The following is a 19682-nucleotide window of genomic DNA, read 5'->3' as shown; positions in this document are numbered from 1 at the left end:
AGGAAGTTCCAGAATTTTATTTATTTAAATATTGAACAAGGAGAAAATAAACATTGCGGGTAAACTTGCAAGAAATATCAAAATGGGCAGCAAGAGCTTCCCTAATCACAGTATAAAAAGAAAGAGAGGTGCACAAAAGTGAATATAAGCTCTTTAGAGAATGAGACTGGAGAAATAATAATAAGGAAACATGAAACAGCAGAGGACTCGAATGAATACTTAACATCAGTCCGCACAGTAGAAGATATTAATGCCATTCCAAAGACAGTAAATAATGAAGGGACAGGAGGAAAAAATAAAAAAACTGAGAAAAAGCATAAGGGAAACTAATGGGGTTAAATACCAATAAGTCCCCTGGACCTAATGGAATGCATCTCAGACACAAAAAAAAAGTCATGCAGAGATAATGGATGCATTGGTCGCAATCTTTCCAAGTTTGCTTAGATTCTAGGAGTGTGCCAGAGGACCAGAAAATTGCCAATGTAACATCTTTACTCAATAAGGCAAGAGACCAAAAAACAAGAAAAAAAACCTAAAGCCAGCTAGCTTAAAATTTGTTCTTGGGAAAATGTTACAGTCTATAAAAAATGTTACATAAGATCAATCAGAAACACATAACATAATCAAGCACAGTTAGCATATTTTGATGAAGGGGAAATCATGCTGTACAAATTTATTAGAATTCTCTGAAGAGGTAACAAGCAGGACAGATTAGCAGGTGGTGGTAGATGTAAGTATACCAGCTCAGCAGCAATGGGCTCATGTGGCACAATGGTAGTGTCCCTACCTCAGGGACAGGAGGTCCAGGTTTAAGCTCTACCTGCTCCAGGAGTATATAATGTCATTTCTGAACAAGTATTTATAAAATATTGGTAAGTTTAGCAAGTAATATGGAAGGCAAATGGAATGTGGTCTTCACTTCAAAGGAAATGGAATATAAAAATTGGATAATATGACACTAATTAGATCATACATGGAATACTGTAAATAGTTTTGGTCCCTTACCCAAGGAAAGATACCCTGGCATTGCAGGCAGTCTAAAAGTATGTTCACGAGGTTGATTCGGGTATGGAAAGATTGTCTTATGAGGACAGGTTGACAAGGTTGGCCTGTACTCATTGGAGTTAAGAAGAATGAGAGGCAACCATATTGAAATATCCAAGATTCTGAGGGGACTTGACAGGGTTGATGCGGAGAGATTGACTCTCCTTCATGGGGAAACAAGGGCCAGGGAACACAATCTCAGAATAAGGGGTTGCTCAGTTATGATGGAGATGAGAAGGAATTTTTTCTCTCAGACCATTGCGTATCTGTGGAAATCTTTGAAGCAGAGGACTATAGCTGCTGAATAGTTTATTAAAGGCTGAGATAGACAGATTTTTAATCAATAACGGAATCCAGGGTTACGGGGAAATAGCATAAAAGTGGAATTGAGAATTATGCAATCAGCCATGATCTTCCTGAATGGTGGTACGGACTTGATGGACTGAATGGACTACTTCCATTCCTACATCTTAAGGTTTTATTTTGATTCAGCAACAGCGAAAGAACTACTAGTCTTTTGAGTGTACAAATGCCCATACAATGTAGCTAGAGAAGGAGTTCCACGATTCTAACACAATGACAGTTGAAGAAACAGTGATATGGTTTCTTGACAGGATGTTATGTAGCTTCTAGGAGAACCTCAAACTGTGATATTCCCATGTATGTGCTGCCCTTGTTGCTCTTGTTTAACATGAATGTGCCACTTGTTACACTCGTCAGCTGCTGTAAATTGTCCAGGTTTTGCTGCATTTGAACATGGACTGCTTCAATATCTGAGGAGCCACAAGTGGTGCTCAACATTGAGCAATCATCAGCTCACATCCTCATTTCTGGCCTTGAAATGGAGGGCAAGTCATTGGTGAAGCACTTGAAGATCATTGAGTGATGTTCTGGAATGGAGATGTTTGACTACATAGCCATGTGTGTTAGGTATGCTTCCAACCAGCCAACAGTTTTCTCCTGCATTCCCCTTGATTTCAGTTTTGCCAAGGCTACTTGATATCGTGCTCAGTCAAATGTGACCTTGCTATCAAAAGCAGAAACTCTCACCTAACCTCTTATGTCCATGTTTGGAACAAGTTTTTAATGAGTTTAGCGGCCCTGGGAGAACCCAAACTAAGCATTAGTGAGCAGGTTATTTGTGGGGAAGGCTTGGCCTAGTGGTGTTATCAATGGACTGTTAACCAAGAGACCTAGAAAATGTTCCGGGGACCCGGGTTAATCTCGCCATGGCAGATGGTGTAATTTGAGTTCAATAAATATCTGGAATTAAGAGTCTAAAGATGACCACAAATCCATTATTGATTTGTCAGGAAACCCGTCTGGTTCACTACATGTGACTGCAGACCTGCAGCAATGTGGTCGACGCTTAACTGTCCTCTGGGCAATTAAGATAGGTATTAAATGCTGCCTAGTGAGTGACACCCTTATCCCGTGAACGAATAAAGATGATTACCATTGAGAAGTGTTTGATGGCACTGTTAACAACACAGTACAGATGGCTAAGTAGACTGATGAGGTATAATTGGTCAGGATTGATTTGTTCCACTTTTTGGGAGACTGTACATACTGAGACAAATTACATAATGCTAAGTAGATGCCAGTGTTCTACCTGCATTGAAACAACATGGCTAGGTGCCAGCTCTAGACTACAGATATTCAGTATTGTTACGAAATACTGTCAGACCCTATCAGTTTTGAGGAATCCACTGCCTTCAGTTGCTCTCTTATCTCATGAAGTTGAGGACTGAAATCTGTGATATGTGGGATCTCTGGAGCTAAAATGGATCATCCACTTGGCTGCAATTGACTGCAAATACCTCAGCCTTTTATTTTTTGCTCTGATGTGTTAGGTATCCCTAATCATTGAAGAGGGGCACTCTTGCGGAGCTGCTTCTATTTGTTCCCTTCTTAATTGCCTTGTACTAGATGTGGTACAACTGTACATCTTGGATTTGACCTTCAGTTGTAGTCTCACATTGCAACTTCAGATTGAAGCCTTATTCTCAGAAATATCTAGTATTGCACCTGGTACGAACACTTCATCAAACCAGGCTTTATTGTAGTGGTAGAGTGGTGACATGCACGAGTTTGCAGCTGTGGTTGAATACAATTCTACTGCTCATGGCCCTCGTGCTTCCTCTTGGTCAGGCCTCTGCATGCCAAGTCACACTAAGTCTGGTTCATTCACTCTTCTGTAATCCTTTGAACCGCACTGGCTGTTCGTGTTTGATGCTCTAACTTAATGAGGTGATCTTCATGGTTAAAGCAACTTTATTATCTCTCCTTCCTGTGTTTACAGCATTCTGTAATTCTTCAAGGATGCCCCTTCCCTCCAAAGTTGGTTTCACCACGTACTGGTAGACATGAACCGATAATACCCCAATCTCCCATTTAGCTGTCTGCTTCCCTCACTCCTTAAAAGCCACACAGACTATCCTCTCCTTCAACACGTCTGCTACCATTCTGTTCTTGAAACTCTAATAGAAAATAGGACAGTACAGCACAGGAACTGGTCTTTCAGCCCAGGATGTTGTGCTGAACATGATGCCGAATTAAACTAATCCCTTCTGCCTGGCTTTGATCCATGTTGAGGCCCTTCACAGGGCTGGGTGATGCCCATGAGCTACAGCCACTGCAGTGCACATTTTCTCAGGTGGACTCTAAGCCATCTCCTGATCTAGGGTGCAGGCTATGGAACTGTGCCATTGCAATGGGGTGGCACGACGGCACAGTGGTTAGCACTGATGCCTCCCAGTGGTAGAGACTTGGGTTCAATTCCACCCTCGGGCAATTGTGTCGATTTTGCACATTCTCCCTGTGTCTGTGTGGGTTTCCTCCTGGTGCTCTGGTTTACTCCCACAGTCCAAAAATGTGCAGGTGAGGTGGGGTGGCCATGTTAAATTGCCCGTAGGTGTCCAGGAGTGTGTAAGTTAGGTGGATTAGCCATGGGAAATGCAGGGTTATAGGGAAAGGATGGGGGGGTGGGGGTGGATGGGTTTGGGTGGGATGCTCTTCAGAGGGGTGGTGTGGGCTTGTTGGGCCAATTGACCTGTTTCCACACTGTAGGCAATCTATTATTCTCTTCTGCAGTCATCCTTCAAAAGCCTTGCTGTCCGACCCCATTACTCACATTGTGTGGAATATCATTCAGGTTACTGAGTCCTGGATCACAGAAAATTTTGATAGCATTGCCTTCAAGAATGATTATTGGTTTCCTTCACTTCAGAATGACAAATGGGAGATTCTTTGCACAATGTGCCATTTGCGTCACCTAGGAGTAGTATCTGCAGTCTAAATCAGTGTAAATTGTTCTATCAGCTTCAGCTGGAATGCTGAGTCCAATTCTGGGCAGCACCTGAGGAAGGATGTGGATGAAGAACTTCAGTTATGCGGATAGATTGAAGAAGTTGGGACCCTATTCCTCATAGGTCTGGATGTTTAAATAAAATTTGACAGAGGTATACAAAGTCATGATTGGTCTGGATGGATACAACAAAGAGAAACCTTTCCCATGGGCAAGTGGAATCAAGAACTAGACAGTGAATGGTAAAAGAAGCGACAGAGACACAGAGAGAACCTCTTTCATGGAGTAGTTAGGGTCAGACATGCACTGTCCAAACGTTAGTGAAAGCAAGGTCAAGTGTGGCTTTTAGGAAGGAAATGGGCTAATTAGACTGAAGAGCAAAACATTGTTCTGCTATGGAGAACTGGCTCGGGATGAGTTACTCTTGTAGAGAAATGGCACTAACACGATAGGTTCAGAGGCCTCCTCCGAGCTATATTCTACATCGCTGTTGATTCATTAGGAAGAAATCAGTTGTAAAGGGGATGTAGGGAATCCTTGGTGCTTGGAAAAGCATTTTATTCCCCTAAAACAGAATGGAAGTATTCATAAAATATAGTGGAATTACAGGCCATTCAGCACTGCAAGCCTGTTCTGCCATTTGGTTAGATTACACATAATCGGTATTCCAACTTCAATTACCTGCCTTCACGCATACCCTCAAGTTTCCTAACTAAACAAAATCTACTGACCAGGAGAAAATATCAATTGAGCTCCAGTCTTTGGGAGGTTTGGCAGGTTTGTACTATCCTCTATGTTGGGAACTGAATAGCTTGGTTCTATATTTCAAGATTGCACTCCCATGTTATGATTTTTCTCCCCCCCCCCCCCCCCCAAGAGAAGACATCATTTCTTTGATCATTTATCCAAGATGAATTCAATCAACTCTCCCCACTACTTTATTTAAGTAAATGCAAATTATGTCTGTGCAAGTTGTCTTCATTGTTTAACTCCACTCATTCCACCAAATTGAGATTGAACACCTCCAACCCACCCTCAAAACCCTAAACCTAATGCTCTCACCTCTCAAACTAAACTTGTGCAAACTACATTATGAGCACCATGAATATCTCTGATCACCATGTTACATAAAGGATATCAAGACAATGAAAAATTGTCAGAACTGGCAGGTTTTACCAATCAGGAGAACCTGAACTGGCCAGAAGCTCTTTAAAGAAGGCCGAGGGATGCCCTGACCACAGTCTTTAATGTTTTAATGAAGATCTACAGTTTGAGTTGTGGTTGGAGCTGTTGGTTGGTTTGCTGAGCTGACTGGTTTTCGTGCAACCGTTTCATCCCCTTTCTAGTGATGTTGTCATCGCTGTGTAGCCTCCGTTGAAGCAATGTTGTTCTGTCGTGTCCTAAATTTGTATAGTCTGCTCTGTCACGGTGGGCTGTCTTGTTCCAGGCTTTGTACTGTAGTGCTATGTAGACAGGGTCATTAGACCGGACCATATAAATTTAGAATGGGACAGAACAACAGCACTTCAGCGGAGGCTGCACAGCATTGATGACGTCATCTAGATGGGAGACGAAATGTTTGCATGAAAAACAGTCAGCTCGGGGGTCGTGGTGAGCAGAAACACCAGCAGACAGACCGAATGGTCCACTTCTCTGCTGGAAGTACCATGGATACAATGCAAATCACTCTCCTACTTTTAGTAGAAGTGGAGCAAATGCATGTGAGGTGTTGGAATCTCATTTACCAGTGAGCTATTATTAGCAACTTAATTTTCAAAGTTAAAACATGAGAACCGAGTTGTACATATATAGATCTTTCAAGAATCCACATCCTCTACAACAGACTACGTACTCTGTGCAGAAACAGCTTCACTGCAACCTGTTAATAGCAAGTTCCCACAGAGTGCAGAGAGATAAATAGGTGGATCTGTTTTACAAGAGATGGAAAGACATGAGCCGTTACCTTCATCAGTGCTGGTGGTGGTCGTGGTGGTGGCGGCAGTGGCAGTGGGTCTCCGTGTTTCTTCCCGTCGAGAGATGGTGTCACAGCCCAACACGGTCACCTGAGTACACTTGCCGTACAGGTCAACCACGCCCCAAACCCGTGGGGGCAGCCCTGAGGCTGCTACCCCACAGTCTCGCCCATTCACCCACAGGTGCAGTTCACCCCCAGCAGTCCGTTGAATGCCCACTTTGTCACCCTCACTCAGCTGGTCCAGATCTTGGCCGTACTCCTCCAGAACTGAGCGCCCATCCCGCAGCACTGAGCAGCCCGAGATGATCCAGGAGCCACCCTTCAGCCCAGTGGCACTGCTGGGGAAATCCAACGTACTGGGATCCAAGGCAGTCACTCCGATCTCAATCGAGCCACTCCAGGAATTTACCTGCACAGCAGAGGCAAAAGAAGCAATTAGAAACATTGAAACAAATAAAGTGATTACTTTTACTAATCAATTTTGTGACATCTGATCATTGGCAAGCCCAGGGTCTGTTGTCTCTTACGTGTGGCGTGAAAAGCATGCATTTTCATTTCTATGTGCTTTTGATAGTGGGCTGCAAAGGGAAAACTGTTTCAAAGATCAAGGATTGCTGATGGATTACCGCAGTTTTGAAAACACTGACACTCAGTCAATGCCATTTTACAGAGTTCCTTGTTCAAGCAGTAGTTGAAGTGTATTAGTGATAATGGGAATTGCTGATGCTGGAGAATCCGAGATATTAAAACGCGAGGCTGGATGAACACAGTAGGCCCAGCAGCATCTCAGGAGCACAAAAAGCTGACGTTTCGGGCCTAAGCCCTTCATCAGAGAGGGGGATGGGGTGAGGGTTCTGGAACAAATAGGGAGAGAGGGGGAGGCAGACCGAAGATGGAGAGGAAAGAAGATAGGTGGAGAGGAGAGTATAGGTGGGGAGGTAGGGAGGGGATAGGTCAGTCCAGGGAAGACGGACAGGTCAAGGAGGTGGGATGAGGTTAGTAGGTAGGAGATGGAGGTGCGGCTTGGGGTGGGAGGAAAGGATGGGTGAGAGGAAGAACAGGTTCTACGCGGATGAGGGTGTCGGTGGAGGGGGACCGGTCGGGCCTGCGGGACAGGAAGAAGCGGAGGGCCTTGAGGCCATCTGCATGCGGAATACAGGTGTATAGGGACTGGACATCCATGGTGAAAATGAGGTGTTGGGGGTCGGTGAATTGGAAGCCCTGGAGGAGGTGGAGGGCGTGGGTGGTGTCACGGACGTAGGTAGGGAGGTTCCTGGACCAAAGGGGAGAAAATGGAGTCCAGATAGGTGGAGATGAGTTCGGTGGGGCAGGAACAGGCTGAGACAATGGGTCGACCAGGGCAGGTAGGTTTGTGGATTTTGGGAAGGAGATAGAAACGGGCCGTGCGGGGTTGGGGAACAATGAGGTTGGAGGCTGTGGGTGGGAGGTCCCCTGAGGTGATGAGGTCATGAATGGTGTTGGAGATGACGGTTTGGTGCTCGGGTGTGGGGTCATGATCGAGGGGGCGGTAGGAGGTGGTGTCGGAGAGTTGGCATTTGGCCTCGGCGATGTAGAGGTCAGTGCGCCATACGACCACTGCGCCGCCCTTGTCTGCGGGTTTGATGGTGAGGTTGGGGTTGGAGCAGAGGGCTGTCCATTCTGCAGGGAACCACACATCAACGAATACCAGTCACGGTTGGACATAGAACAGTTTTTCCGCCGCCTTCGCCTCCACGTCTACTTCTTCAACCGGAACCTAACCCTCCCTCCACTGACCCCTTCTCCCACTTCCAACACAAGTCCTCCTCCTGGACACCACCCCCAGGCCTCCTACCTTCCCTCGACCTCTTCATCTCAAACTGCCGTCGAGACATCAACCACCTCAAGCTCTCCACCCCTCTCACCCACTCCAACCTCTCCCCTGCAGAACGGACAGCCCTCCGCTCCAACCCCAACCTCACCATCAAACCCGCTTCTTCCTGTCCCGCAGGCCTGACCAGTCCCCCTCCACCGACACCCTCATCCGCCTAGAACCTGTTCTTCCTCTCACCCATCCCTTCCTCCCACCCCAAGCCGCACCTCCATCTCCTACCTACTAACCTCATCGCACCTGCTTGACGTGTCCATCTTCCCTGGACTGACCTATCCCGTCCCTACCTCCACACCTATACTCTCCTCTCCACCTATCTTCTTTTCTCTCCATCTTCGGTCCGCCTCCCTCTCTCTCCCTATTTATTCCAGAACCCTCACCCCATCCCCCTCTCTGATGAAGGGTCTAGGCCCGAAACATCAGCTTTCATGCTCCTGAGATGCTGCTGGGCCTGCTGTGTTCATCCAGCCTCACATTTTATTATCTCAGTAGTTGAAGTGTAGTTTGTAGATCAGTAGAGACCATATACAAATGGAGACTTGGCCAGCAACAAACAGCTGATTTGTCTGCAGACTGGTGATCAGTTTTCCACAATAAGGGTCTCCTGCCTGTCAATAACAATGTGATTCATTTTAAGGTAGTTGAACAGCTTGGGGGTCCAAACTAGAAGTCATCAAACCTCTACCAGATCAAGAACTCTGACAGATCAAGAACTCTGACAGTTTATGGTAGAATAACTAACTTGAATGCTCATGAAAACCAGGTTATAATTTACAGCAGTTGCTGAAGAAACTAATAAATAAGACAAAGGCCTTTTATAAGTGTGCACTGTTCAACCTGGATCTCCGGCAACCAGTAAAAGCAGCATTCTGATGTGCATAAGAACCACCTCAGTTGATCTAATAAACATAGATGACTGATTGAATTGCATTCCCAGTTTTCCATCTATCCATGACACTCATTTTATTTTTCCTGTCCATGTGTGTGTAAGGGAGAGTTAATAAGGAAATTTACATTTTATTTAGCACAATTATGTTGACAATTTTTAAATCATTTACGTGGCTATTTACTTGTAATAAATAGCAATTCTTGTTAAATATAGGATGGGCATGAGTGGGAAGGGTTTGGGGGAAATAGGGACAATATGCTGGCAAATAGGACAAGATGAGTTTGGGATATCTGGTCAGCATGGATGGGTTGGACCAAAGGGTCTACAGCTCTATGATGCTAACCTCAAGGTAACCCCACCGTCCCAAGAATCATTCAAATGAATTTCTCTAGCAGTTACTTCATATCCTCTCACAGAATGTGTGAAACTGTACACAGTACTTCAGATGTGGTCTCAGCAATGCCCAGTACAACTACAGCAAATCTTTCCTACTTTAATACTGCGCTCCCCTGTCATAAACAGCAACCTTATTTGCTTTCCTAATCATTTGCTGTAACGAGTACTTGTGTTTTGGAAGGTGATGGCCGACTGGTATTATCACTAGACTTGTACGTGTTTATGGAATGTTTCTATATTGGAACAGTTCATTAGCAGTGGTTAACAAGCGATAATTTTCCAATAGAGCTATAAAGTTTTCCAATAGAGTTATGCAGCAAAATTAAATTACTGCCTTTTAAACCTTGAAACATCAGAACCAAAGCCGTTGGTCCAGAGCTAGCTGTACCCTGCTGGTGCTGGAACCTGGAGCTTGGAGCCTCACCTGTAGCGGGCACTACTGACTGAGGCCTAGGGCGTGTGGCCCTTGACTGCTGCTGCTGACTGGGGCACACCACCTGCAAAGCAGTTTGAGGCCTGGAGATCGGGCAACACTGCATTCCCAAAAACCTGGAAATTGGCAGGCCATGCTGCCCGCTGGTTCTGAGGAAAGGTCACTCCACCTGAGTTCTCTCTGCAGATGCTGCCATACCTGCTCAGCTTTTCCAGCAATTTCTATTTTTTGTTTGAATACTGCCTGAAGGCATGGATGTTAGGAGGCAGTGTTGCATAAAATAATCTAATTTTTTGGAAAATGGGGTGGGGTGGTGCTTTGGAGGGATGATGACATCAGGATCATGAACGTCAACATCAGTGACAAGGCCCAACCGTTCTTGATCTTCTGCAACCCCCACGCCTCGGTGGGGGCCCCATGGCCTTCCTCTCTCGTAACCAAATAGCATGGAGTGAAGTGCAACATTCACCCCGAAACAGCAACCAAAGCAAGTACAGTAGCCAACGGTGGTGGTGTGGGGGCAAGAGTAATCAGTTCTCCTGCCATTAATCGCCGAATTCGAAATGTACAGGAAGACAGTGTTCTTCTTGAGAACCAAGCGGGTGAGGTACCTCATTCTGGAGGAGAAGCTCACTGTAGGTGGGATATTCTTATCAACTAGCTCTCCAGAGGTTTTGATTGACGTTTTGTTGAATGCCTCACCCTTTGTTCCATTCCCTTCTCCCCAATTCTGCAAGTTTGAGGGCAGCGAGATTAGGAGTGGCACCCATACTGCTTGGTCTTCACAATGCATACCTTCACCACATCGACTCCTTCTGGTCCCAGTTGTTTATCTGCCTGACCTAAGAGATGATCCCAGAGGGTGTGTTGTCAGTGGAACATAAAGGAGCTGCTTACTGTGCGTTCTGGTCAACGGACGGTGCGTGGTGCTGCGCTTGTGAATAGGTGCAGCACCTTAGAAAGAACTCTCCCATCTCCAACGCCGTTGCATCCAGCTGAGCAACCATGGGTGGCACTGCTGACCCTCCCCTTACAGAGCCTCCTGCAGGAGGGAGCTGTGCTAGCTAGTAATATCACAGTCACTGCTGAGGATGCGGGCAGAGCACCGGCAGGGTAGGAATCACCAACAGATGTAAACACAGTGACGGTGGTACAATATTTTTGTTAGGAAGATGTCCACAGCTAGCCTCAACATCAATGCCAGTAGAGAGGCACAATGCAGGTTTCGTAACTTTACATTCCTCAGGTAATGGGAGTATGCGGTGGAAACCCATACTATTATGCTCTGGCAGAGTGGCAGTCTTGATGGCAACATGATTTCAACCTCAGAACCGGAGGGTCATGGAGCATGTGCCAGTCTGTTTACTCCAACTCACCGTTTAGTTTGGGGGGGTACACTGCTTCACTTTGTGAACACATACATGCCTCAGCTGAGACCAGAGCAGACATGCTTCTTCCAACTGTCTAACTGAGCTCCATCGATGAGGGCAAAAATCATTCTCCTTGGAGCAAGATTTTAATTGTCCTCTCAAGGGGAGGGTCTGTAAAGGTGATCAGAATAATTCGGTATTAGTGGGGAAGTTGAGGGACTTGGTCAAGTCATTTGACTCGGTAGACATTTGGCAGAATCTCAAGTCTGGAGTTAGACCATCCAAGATTGACCAGCTCTACACGGTCAGGTCATACATCTCCTGCGTCTGATGGCCTCCACGTGGCAGGTGCCATTCATCGATCACAAACTGGTGTGGGAGGCACGTGTTCCCTTCTGCATAAGGGGGAGGCTGGCATACTGGCACAACCTGCCGTTGGAGGACAGGCAGTTCCAGAACTTGTTCTGACACTTCTGGGCCAACTGGAGAAGGAAGCTGAGAGGGCTTTGCGCCTCCTTTAGGCTTTAACGTGGGCAAGTTTCATAGAATCATAAGAATTCCTACAATGCAGAGAGAAGTTTTTTGGCACATCGAGTCGGCACTGATCCTCCGAATAACATCCCACCCTCCCTCCTCATCCCGTAACCCTTTTGCTATGGCCAATTCACCTAACCTGAATGTGGAACGTGGGAGGAACCGGAGCACACAAGGGCAACCTAGGCAGGCATGGGGAGAACTCACATGCATGTCTTCAAGCAGCAGTATGCGTGGTGGTCAAAGGGGCGGAAATCCAGATGCAAAGAGTTGGAGAAGGAGACGCTCAATCTGGAGAGCCCAATGTCGACCAGTTCCTATTGAGACCGTACGAAGAGAAGAAGGACATGCTCCGAGAGCTGCATCTTGTTGAGTCCTGGGATGCGTATGTGAGGTTGCAGATCCAGTTTCTCAAGAACTAGACTGTGGCTCCTTCTCTTCTATTCGTTGGAAATAAAGTACCTTGTGCTGCTTGCTGACAACAGATCTCACATCTTGGATCTGGACAGTATCAGAGTCCAAGTAAAGGACTTCTATTCCCATGCTTTTCTTTCCAGATCTATCCAGTGAGGAAGCTCACAAAGTTCTGTGGTAGGACCTGTCACAGGTCAGCCTGGAGGGTGGGGAGAGGATCAATGCCCCTCTGAGGATGTCCTTGGGGACGACTACATCTGGGTCATCAAGGAATATATCATGACTGATGAAATGCCCCCTTGTTGGCAGAGAGCTGTCATAACTCTATTGTCTAAAAAAGGGGCATCTCCATTTATTGAAGAGCTGGTGTCTGGTCTCCCTACATAGCTTGGACTACAAAATCTTGGCCATGGCACTTTTGTCTCACTTCAGTACCATGCTGGATCACGTAATCCACCCATATCATACTTACCAGTCCCAGGCTGGAGCATTCACAAGAGCATCAACCCAACCGGGATGTGACCCTTCATTCCCAGAGGACTGGTCTTGAGTGCCCTTTCTCTCCCTTGATCAGGGATAGGCATTTGACAGAGTGGATCACAAGTGTCTACTTGGGCCTCTTTGAGCTTTTGGGTTTGGGACACACTTTGTCGCCCAGATTCAACTTCTGTACACTGCTCTGGAGTACCTAGGGAAGGTAACCAGGTCCCTCATGGGACCCGTGTACTTCCGGAGGGGAGCGCACCAGGGTCACCCTCCCTGTCTGGACAATTGCATTCTCCTTGTGTGGAGTCATTCGAGTGCCTCTTGCAGAGGTGGCTGTCGTCTCAGGTTCTGTGAAGGAGCTGGGGTGGTCCTTTCAGTTTAAGCCAACGACATGCTCCTCACGTTTGTGGAAGCGGCTGACTTACGGAAGAGGCACAAGTGCCAGATGGTCTACTCTGTGGCGTCCTCCATGAGGATCAAGTGGAGTAAGTGTTCAGGACTTCTGGTGAATCTGTGGCAGTTGGACTTCCTGCCGGAGCAGCTTCAGCGGTTCTTGTGGAGTATCACTCACCTCCTCTACCCGGAATGCCACGTTTGCCCTGCCGAGGAATCCTGGCCAGTGAGTTAGCACAAATAGCCAAGGTGATTACTCACCAAAGACACGAGACAGGGCTACTTGAAGAGTCATTTTACAGGGCACGAGGTCTGGTCATAAACCAGATGGGAGCTGCCACATTATGGTACTGGCTGCTCACTTTGGTCCCAACCCCTGGCTTTGTCAAACCATTCACAAAAGGGTCATAGCATTTTTCTGGGACAAAAAGCAACACTAGGTCCCTGCTGCAGTTCAGATGGGGGTCTGGCACTGGTGTGCCTCCACACCTGGGTAATGACTTTTTGCCTTCAGACTCTGCAGTGACACCTTTACATTGGCCCTCCAAGTTGTTGCGCCCTGATGATGTCATTTTTCTGTCAGGTGCACAGCCTCTATACTGACATGCAGTTCCTGTTCACAGAATAGTCTCGCTCTTGAATCTACTCCCAAGAATTGCCTGTCTTTTACTTGGACTTGTATCTGGAACATGGTCAGCTCATGTTGGATTGCCACTCCTATAAGAGTGGCAGCTATTGTGAGGGAGCCACTGCTCAGGAATGAGTTCCTCCATCAGCGTGAACTCTGCTGGCTGAAGTAGGGGAGGGCTTGGGATGCTGGGCTGACCAGGGTCAAGGCTGTGTTAGATGGAGGAGGAGTGGGCTGAGTGACACTGCTGCAGCTGGCCGAGAGGGTTCACAGCCTGACCCATACGTAGCCTGAGGCACAACGTGCTCAGCCCCGATGCCCTATGCAAGACCCAGACAGCTCAGGCGTGTGCGCAGCGGGCTCCCGGCTGAATTGACTCCTGTACGTTCGGAACCCGACATCAGTCCTGCACAAGCCACCCTTCCCCATGACGTGGTGCCTCACAATCTGAGCTGTCTTTCAGAAATCACTGCACAGAGGTATTTCCTGTACTGGCTGCTGTTGCACTCTCCACTTCTGCACCTTCATCTGTTGCTTCGAGACTATTTTGCCCTCCAGCTGCAGAGATCCCCAGCGGAGGGCCATTTACAAAGAGGTCCTTCCCCTTTCCTCTGGGGATCCGGGGTGGAGAGTGCTGCATGTGGCAGGCCGGTACACCATAGGATGTGAGTCCACTGGATGCCAGGTGACGCGTAATTTTTGTGCTTGACATCGGTGTAGAATGTTTCCGTTTGCAACTCCTTTTTGGTTTTTGAAGGGGTTGCTTCTTCAATTTTGCTTGCACTTCAGTCCCATGGTCCTGATCTACGGACACCTAGTGCAGGCTGACAAGTTGGTGGGCCTTCTGCTGGGTCTGGCCAAGATTTCCCCCATTCCTGATGGGGTGCCACGCTTTCACAATTATGTTTGAGCTGGGGAGTTGCTGAAGACAGAGCAGTGCTCACAGATACAGCAAAGTTCTTTGGAGACCATTGGGCACCACAAAGCCTGGGCAGCATTGAATCACAGGCTGACAGGGTGGTGAAGGCAGCATTTAGCATGCTTGCCTTCATTGGTCAGTGCATTGACTATAGGGGTTCGGATGTCATGTTGTGGCTGTACCAGACATTGGTAAGGCCACTTCTAGAATTTTGCACACAATTCTAGATGCACTTCTACTGGAAGGATGTTGTTAGACTTGAAAAGGTTCAGAAAAGATTTACAAGGACATTGCTGGGACTGGGAGGCTTGAGTCATAGGGACAGGTTGAGGGAGCTGGGGCATTTTTCACTGGAGTGAGGGCAGCTGAGGTGCAATCTTACAGGGGTTTATCAAATCATGAGGGGCATGAATTCGGTGAATAGTCAAACTTTTTCGAACGGGAGGGGAGTTCAAAATTAGAGGGGATAGGGTTTAAGGCAAGACAGGAAAGATTTACAAGGTACCCAAGGGGCAACTTTTTCACACAGAGTGTACTGTGTGTATGGAATGTGCGGCCAGAGGAAGTGGAGGAGACTGGAACAATTACAACATTTAAAAGGCATCTGATGGGTATATGAATGGGAAGAGCTGAGAGGGAGGTGGGCCAAATGCTGGCAAATGAGTAAGCCCTCCAGATTGGGGTCCCATAAGTCGAACGAAAGGATCTGTTTCCATGCTTTATGGCTCTATGGGTCTACAACATTATTTTGACATGGGTAATTTCTGTTTGGTTCTGTAAGTTTCCATTTGACTGTTAGTTTATGTTCAATTGCAATACGATGCACAGCAGTAAGCGTTTCATTATTATTATTTTGGACTTCCAGTTTTCATAAAAGAAATAGAACATAGAACAGTACAGCATTGTACAGGCCCTTCTGCTCCCCATGCTGTGCTGAACTTTTACCCTAAACCTAAGGTCTATCTAACTCCCACTGCTACCTTATACTATCATCCATGTGTCTATCTAATTGCCGCTTAAATGCTCCTAATGAGGCTGAGGCTGACTCCACTACCCTCTCCGGCAATGCATTCTATGGCCCAACCACTGTCTGAGTAAAGAACCTACCTCGGATGTCTCCCCTATATCTACCGCCATTCACTTTATAACTATGCTCCCCTCATAATAGCTACCTCCACCCGAGGAAAATGTTTCAGGCTGTCCACACTATCTATACCTCTCATCATTTTGTACACCTCTATCAAGTCACCTCTCATCCTTCGTTGTTCTAAAAACAGAAAGGCCCTAGCTCTCTCAACCTTTCCTCATAAGACCTTCCCTCCATTCCAGGCAACATCCTGGCAAATCTCCTCTGCACCTTTTCCAACGCTTCCACATCTTTCCTGTAATGAGGTGACCAGAAATGGACACAATATTCTAGACGTGGCCAAACCAGGTTTTTGTATAACTGGAGCATAACTTCACTGCTCTTGAACTCAATCCCTATTAATGAAAGCTAACACACCATATGCCTTCTTAACAACTCTATCCACTTGGGTGGCAGCTTTCATGGAACCGTGGACATGAACCCCACGATCCCTCTGCTCCTCCACGCTGCCAAGAATCTTTCCGTTAACCCTGTGTTCCATTTTCAAGTTTGTCCTTCCAAAATAAACCATTTCACACTTTTCAGGGCTAAACTCCATCTGCCACTTCTCAGCTCAGCTCTGCATCCTATCAATGTGCCTTTGTAACATAGTGCGGAGGGCTGTTCTATCTACAATTTGACCCACCTTCATGTCGTCTGCAAACTTACTAATTCACTCTTCCACTCCTACACCCAGTTCATTTACAAAAGTCAAAAACAGAAGGGGACCCAGAACAGATCCTTGTGGTACACCACTCATAACTGAAAATGAAGGAGTTTATTCTGCATTTAACCCTGTGCTGCCACAGTTCCAGAGTGTTTGATGGGGATGGCATCAGTGGACCATTACTTAAAGTTTACTTTTAGTTCAAAGAGTGGAGATGGCTTTACTCTGTACTTAACCCTCTGTTGTTCCTGCCCCGGGAGCGTTTGACACAGATGGAGGTGCCTTTCAGTTTTAAGTGTAGAGGAAGTGTTAGTTTCAGTTTTAAAACCGTAGAGGATGCTCTGATTTCAGTTTACCATAGAATCCCTACAGCATGGAAGCAGGCCATTTGGCCTGTCACACCAACAGCGGCCCTCTGAAGACCATCCCATCTAGACCCACCCTCCTGCCTTAACCCTGCATTTCCCATGTCTAATCCACCTAGCCTGCACGTCTCTGGACATTATGTCCAATTTAGCATGGCCAATCCACGTAATCTGCTCATTTTTGTGGGAGGAAACTCAAGCAGACATGGGGAGAATGTGCAAATTCTATACACAAGGTTGCCTGAAGGTGAAAGTGAACCCAGGTCCCTGGCACTGTGAAGACAGCAGTGCTAACCACTGAACCACTGTGATCTTTACTCTGCACCAAAACGCCTGCTTTATCTCTTCTTGTGGTGTTTTAAGCAGACGTTGTTGAGGGGGCTTTACTTTCAGTTTAAAAGTGTAGAAGTATATTCTGTATCTAGCCCTGTGCTGGGAATGTTTGATGTGGACAGTGTACAGACAGCCTCACTCATTATGTAACCCTGTGATGCCCCCATCCTAGACATGTTTGTTAGGGTCAATGTTGAGCAAGCTTTACTTTCTATTTATTTTCAGTCTGAAAGACTAGAGAAATCATGTGCTGTTCCTCCCCTGGGAGTGTTGGATTGGAAGAACATAGAGGCAACACTTTGTATCTAATCATACGTCACCCTTGTCTTGGGAGGGCTTAGTGGAGACACAGTCAAGTACCCTGTAACTAACCCTGTGCTGTACCTGTTCTGAGAGTATTTGATGGCTGACATCTGGTGCAAACCATCACATGGAGCACACAAGGGCCCTCGAAACCAGATGGTGCAGTCCCACTGACAAAGCTGTGGCACCAGGCCAGTGAACCAAAGCATCACCTTGGTTTCCTTCTCTACACTAGCACTGCCCAGTCTTTTGCGCCCTTCCGGGACCTTCTACCAATGTTCCATTCCCTGGCGCCTCTGCACCTGGCCCTTGCCAGGAGTTGGCACTGTCCATCACATTGGGCTGCCTTCACTTGGGGGCTGGGGGGGAACCCTCGAGATGGTGTCCAAGGGCATGCTGGGGAGGAACCTTTACAAAATGACCAGAGAGGGATTTTGAATTTTTAAAACTGGGGACGGCAGGGGGCTACTTGACAAGCCACGTCGAGCCGACAGACAAATACCAGCCCGGGGGGGGGGGGGGGAAGAGGGGGTGCTTAGGGTCCTCTCTGCTGCAAATTGGGACAAGCTCCAGCTTTTTTCTGCTGGACCAAGTTCCACTCATTACATTTAATCCTCTAGCGATATCCACGATGTTTTTTTTTGGGGGGGGTGTCGCAATTATGATTAAATATGATTTAAGAAAATAAAATCACAAAACCTGCTATAGCGATGTTAAAGCTGGGGGGGGGGGTGTGTTCCCCCTTTTTACCTGCTGAGATTCCCCTTCCCGTGCACCTTCTGGTGTAGGCCTCAATCACCGGTGTTTCTTACTGAGCTTACCCCTGGGTATGAGGGTGGGGGTGAGGGTGAGGGTGGGGGTGAGGGTGAGGGTGAGGGTGGGGGTGGGGGTGGGGGTGGGGGTGGGGGTGAGGGTGGGGGTGGGGGTGAGGGTGGGGGTGGGGGTGAGGGTGAGGGTGGGGGTGGGGGTGGGGGTGGGGGTGGGGGTGAGGGTGGGGGTGAGGGTGAGGGTGGGGGTGGGGGTGAGGGTGGGGGTGGAGTTACAAACATCTACATCTCCCCCTGGACTCACCTTCCTGTCGATCCGGACCTGGAAGAGCTGCCCGTCCCCCAGCGGCTCTCGGCTCATCGCCAGCCCGTGGTTGAACTCCTCGGTCGGCTTGTTACGCTTGGCCGTGCGGTTGCCGTTCAGCAACGCCACCAACTTGCCGGTCCTCAGGTGGAACTCGGCCGCCATTCCGAGAGCGGAGAGAGGGGCTTACCGCCCCCTCCTCAGCCCGCTCCTGCTCCACGACAGCCTTCTCAACCGGGTCCTAAAGGAGTAACAGGGCCGGGGAGACTAACCCGCTTGACGGCTGCGGGGCAGCTGTATCGAAATCCGCTTTACGACGGCAGCGCCGTTTGATTTGACCGCCCCTCCGCGCTGGAAACCGGCGGCTCCGCTTTACGATCCCGTCGCGCGCCAAGGCCGTCGCCCGCTTCTCAGCGTCCGTCTCGCTTTACGGCTGCGGGGCGGATCTGACGGTGGGCGGGCGGAGTGTGATGGCGTTGGTGGAGTGAAAAGAGAGAGAAGAGAGAGAGAAAAGGAGGAAAGCGGCCCGGGGCCTGGAAACAGGGAATGGTGAGGGGAAGAACAGGGTGAGGGTGATGGGGACCTGGAGCTGCGGGATGTGGGGGAGATCAAGGAAAAGACCCGTGGAGAGAGGAGAAGGGTAGGTGGGAGGGGTGTTTGTGGAAGTGGTTGGGTAGAACAGTGAGAGGGAAATGGAGAAGGGAGGACATACCGATGAGAGTGGAGGGAATGGGGCACAGTTCTTGAGAATCCGGGAAGAACAGGGAGATTTGGGGAGAGCACAGCACCCTATGTGTAGCCAGCGTGTTTTGAAAGAGAATGCAATCTGTGGGAAGCCTGGCCTCTTGTCCTCCTGGGGTCTAATCCAGTATGGCTCTGGCTGTGGCTCATTCTGGGTTTCAAGCGAAACAGAATGGTATTGACTGGTTGATCCGGAGTTATTTGTTTGTGGTACGTTCTGTGTAAAGTGTGGGCTTCACTAGCCGAGCCAGCATTTACTGGTCATCCCTATTTGCCGTGGTGGTGAGACGCCACCTTAAACTGCTGCAGTCCCTGAAGTATAGGGACAGTGCTGTTAAGGGAAAGTGGGAAGTGTGACCCAGTTGCTGTGAGGAAACAGCACTGTAGGTCCAAGTCAAGTGTTTCAGAGGGGAACTTT

General features: G+C 47.9%; 2 protein-coding genes across 7 annotated transcripts in view; one reads left to right on the top strand and one right to left on the bottom strand.

The window, feature by feature from the left end:
* The window catches only part of neurl4 (neuralized E3 ubiquitin protein ligase 4), a 118608-nt gene extending 99777 nt beyond the window's left edge, over positions 1 to 18831 (bottom strand). For 2 of the 5 annotated variants that reach the window (XM_059642604.1, XM_059642606.1), the window contains exons 1-2: positions 18524 to 18831; positions 6315 to 6735 (exon numbers count right to left, since the gene is read on the bottom strand). In XM_059642604.1, coding sequence (XP_059498587.1) covers positions 6315 to 6735; positions 18524 to 18688 — 586 coding nt within the window. In that variant the 5' untranslated portion in view covers positions 18689 to 18831. The remainder of the gene's footprint in view (positions 1 to 6314; positions 6736 to 18523) is intronic. The other 3 variants (XM_059642603.1, XM_059642605.1, XM_059642607.1) reach the window with 2 other exon arrangements.
* Positions 18832 to 18939: 108 nt separating this feature from the next.
* Positions 18940 to 19682, top strand: part of gps2 (G protein pathway suppressor 2) — a 43399-nt gene continuing 42656 nt past the window's right edge. The window contains exon 1 of one of the 2 annotated variants that reach the window (XM_048524278.1): positions 18940 to 19072. The gene's annotated coding sequence lies outside the window, so the exon portion shown is untranslated. Of the gene's footprint in view, positions 19090 to 19682 lie in introns of both variants that reach the window. The other variant, XM_059642608.1, reaches the window with a different exon arrangement.

This window comes from Stegostoma tigrinum, chromosome 45 (assembly GCF_030684315.1).
Source record: "Stegostoma tigrinum isolate sSteTig4 chromosome 45, sSteTig4.hap1, whole genome shotgun sequence".
NCBI classification, from domain to species: domain Eukaryota; kingdom Metazoa; phylum Chordata; class Chondrichthyes; order Orectolobiformes; family Stegostomatidae; genus Stegostoma; species Stegostoma tigrinum.
Note: the sequence above shows the minus strand (reverse complement) of the source record. Positions and strands in the feature narration are given on the sequence as shown.